The 3,581-nt window shown below is 37.6% G+C and overlaps 1 protein-coding gene across 1 annotated transcript; it reads left to right on the forward strand.

Moving 5' to 3' along the window:
- Window positions 1-892: 892 nt before the first annotated feature.
- On the forward strand, window positions 893-2,879 carry LOC129220811 (zinc finger protein 474-like). Its single transcript, XM_054855241.1, is given in 4 exon segments — window positions 893-1,276; window positions 1,278-1,620; window positions 2,678-2,833; window positions 2,836-2,879. Coding segments are annotated over 4 exon segments (927 nt in total).
- The last annotated feature ends 702 nt before the right edge of the window (window positions 2,880-3,581 follow it).

A 3,581-nucleotide genomic window follows, 5' to 3' on the forward strand; every position in this document is an offset into this window, starting at 1 on the left:
ATCAGACTCCGAACCCATTAATAATTAAGACTCAAAACTCAATCTTTATCGAGGCGTAAAAACTAAATCAAAAAAAGCTTTGTAATTTCTAATTTTTGGTATAACTTTGATATACACCCCCAAAAATTACGCGCCAAATCTGGTATTTCCTACGGACTTTTTAGGGTTGCTGTTTCTTATTTTGGTGTTGCCAATTTGGGATTTTTCAGCTTTTAGGTTTTTGCTGTTGCCAAATTAAGTATTTTCTTGTATTTTGTACCATTTTTTGAGTTTTTTTTAAAGTTTTGTGGCAACAATTTTTGTGGCAACAAAGTTTTGTGTCAACAAAAACAAAAAAAGTCGCCAAATTTCCGATTTGGGGGGGGGGGGGGGGTATATCAAAGTAGTTCCTAATTTTTATCTGTTGTCATCTCATATTTATTAACAAATTCAAAAATGTTTTGAATTAGTTTGAGCAAGAGTTTTGAAATCAGCTAAGTCCGCGCGCAAGCGCAGTTGAAATGGCAAATTTGTGATAACCGGGATTTAACGTCGAGTGTGAGAAACGTTTTCCTATATTTCAAGCAGTTCATTCAAAGTGTGTAATTTGAGCACTGCCTTTGTAACTTTGTGACACTGAAACAAAATAAAATACGCATTGGCAACATAGAAATATCAACAAAATTTAATTCACATAAAATGTGTCGCTAGTTATATCTAGGAGTAAAAAAAAATAATTATTTAATCTTTCAAAAGCTTTTCAAATTCCTTAAGTGTTTTAAGACAGAATAGTTAAGACAGAATAGAGTAAAATATTCTGAATGCTGTTTTAATATAATTAAAGTTGGAAGTAGAGATTTAACCAAGTGAAGTAAATCAAGAATTTCAGTTGAAATTTATTAAAGTTGTGAATATGCCTCATCAGCCTCCTCCAAGAAATAAGATAACAGAGCCTGCTCGTAAGGAGAAGGAAAAAGATTTCAACACCAGTAAAGAACCAATAATAGGGTCTCAAAATGCTGTCGATTCTTCGGAACGAAAATCAGCTCAGGAGCCAAGCAGCAATAATCCAGAATGTAACCCCGAAAATGCATATCCCGATGTTGACCCAAATGCACGATATCCTGACTCAATTACCTTTCCTGAAGAAGATTCAGAGGATAGTTCAAAAAGAAAAAGACATTTTGATCCTGGTAATGAAACCATGGAAGATCTAAAACAAGATACGTTTCGCAGGAAGATCCTTTTTCCGCCCACTAAAAAATACAGATACTATCCAGTCACCTGTGAATACTGTCGGAAAACAGTTCCAGCCCAACCACCTGTCTGTTCACCGGAAGAAAAAACACCCAGAAATCTTTTCTGCTGGTCCAGATTTGAGATCCGCGGCGTCTACAGCAACCAAAAGAGGAAGTCCGAAGCAAAAAAGTGGTAAAGGTCAAAGCAAGAGCGTTGGTGGGATTCCTCGGCAGCTTAAGACGTGCTACATATGCGGGCAGATGTTCGGAAGTAGGTCCATCAAGATACACGAGCCCCAGTGTTTGGAGAAATGGAGGATACAGAACAATCAGCTGCCTCTTGAGAGAAGGATGCCAGAACCTGTCAAACCACAACCTTTACCGATAGACGACAAACTGGCAGGTTTGCAAATTTTTGTATAAAGCACTTAGAAGAAAGAGATTTAGGTGCAAAAGTTAAAAATGTGCAGATAACTGGTATAAATGGTAGGAGAATCTCTAATCCTTTTTGGGACAACAGATGTTGTTTTTGTTATGAACGAAAAGCAAACCAAACAGAGTTATACTAATTTATTTCGCTTTTAGGTGTTGAATAAAGCAATTCAGACAACACTATATAGCATATCACATTCCAGGGTCCCCTGTTTCTTCCACTATTTGTGGTTTAGCAAGTTGGATGGGGCTCTGAAGACAGCTCTGCTCTTTTGAAACTCTTTTGATGACCAGAAGTTGAACATTCCTTACTCCAGCACCCCCAGAGGTATTGATCCACTTGGAAGACTTTGTGACCATGACATATTTAACATGCCTCAGTCACCATTAACGAACTCGGAGGATCTTCGACCTGCTGTCATCGAACCCAAGACCGTTCAGTTACGAATCCGACGCTTTACCGATCAGGCCACCACAAACTCTACAACACTATATACAAACTGGTTTTTAAGATGGTGAGCTCTGGGTGCTTGATTTTTTTAAAACTATTTTAGTTGAGTAAGTACCTTTGTACTTGAAAAGTAAAAATGAGAAATAACAATGTACAATTGCACAAAATTACAAATTACTGCAGACACTTGTTTCGGGGTTGCAATGAACCCCCTTTTCAATGCAAAATAAGCGAGCTTATGGATGAAGATACATCCTGCAAAAGCTCTTTGTCGCATATCTTTTCACCAAAAGCTCACTTATTTTGTTTTGAAAAGGGCGATCCTTTCGACCTCGAAACACGTGTCAGCAGTGACCTGCAATTTTATGCAGTTATACGTTTTAGTTTCTTATTCTTATTTATTTATTTATTTTTTTTTTGTTCATGATAGTTGCAACTGAGGTGCTTCAAAACATAAACCATTAAACCACGTACATATTCGTTGTGAACAGTAACGTGACGAACTAAAAGCAATTTTTTTAACTCTTCTTATAAATAAAGAATTTGTATAGATAACTATTCTATTTTTGTTTTCCAGGAGAAAGAGGAAGCTATGGCGAGCTGCCAGAACTGTCTCCGGAAAATGAGGCCGCGTACCAAAGCCACAAGCGAAACTTGATACCATGCGTGCACTGTGATAGAACATTCAGTCCCGATCGTATTGAATTCCACGAAAGCTGCTGCATAGAGAGACCAAGTCCAGGCAGTACGTCACTCCGAAGAACGGCATCAAGCGCTGATCGAGGACTTATTTAACTGCGGGAGGCTGATACATATCGATTACGCCAAACAGATTGAATCATTCCTAAAATATTAAATGAGCATTTATTCTTTTGATCTGATAATAGTTTACAATAAAGACAATTAAAAATGAATAAAACAGTCGGGAAATCTAAAGCTACGAATAACTTTCCCATAGCTGCAGCTATGACAGGATTACAAGCAAATGCCGAATAGTTCAGTTGCAGCATCCAGAAGCTGCAGTTTCGCACTTGTTTTGGGCTCCTCAGTCAAGAATAGACATAGGTGAGCTTCAAGCATTGAACCTCATATTATCCTGTCTTAGTTCCGGCTATGGGACGGTTATTTTTGTAGACTAGAAAGTCACTCATCATGGTATGACGGGTGAAGATTTGCTTATATGTACATTTCAACGCAGCGATTGCCTGTTTGGCGATATTTTGGTAGTTTAAGTTAAATTTGGCAGTTTATTAACCCTAACTCCAGTGGATTAAACATTAACTCCAGTAGATAGCGGTCATTGTTGACCATTTTTATGTTTCTTTATTCTCCTAAAATGACAGTCTTAACGGTAAAACAGTTAAGTCACCAGATCGAGCTCAGCCTTGTCACGATAAAGCATTTCCCTGCATGTCAAACATTGCCAAGAAATATTCAAGTTAGTCGGCTAATATTTATATGAGGATTTGTATCTTTACTTT

This window comes from Uloborus diversus, chromosome 4 (genome assembly GCF_026930045.1).
Source record: "Uloborus diversus isolate 005 chromosome 4, Udiv.v.3.1, whole genome shotgun sequence".
Lineage (NCBI taxonomy): Eukaryota > Metazoa > Arthropoda > Arachnida > Araneae > Uloboridae > Uloborus > Uloborus diversus.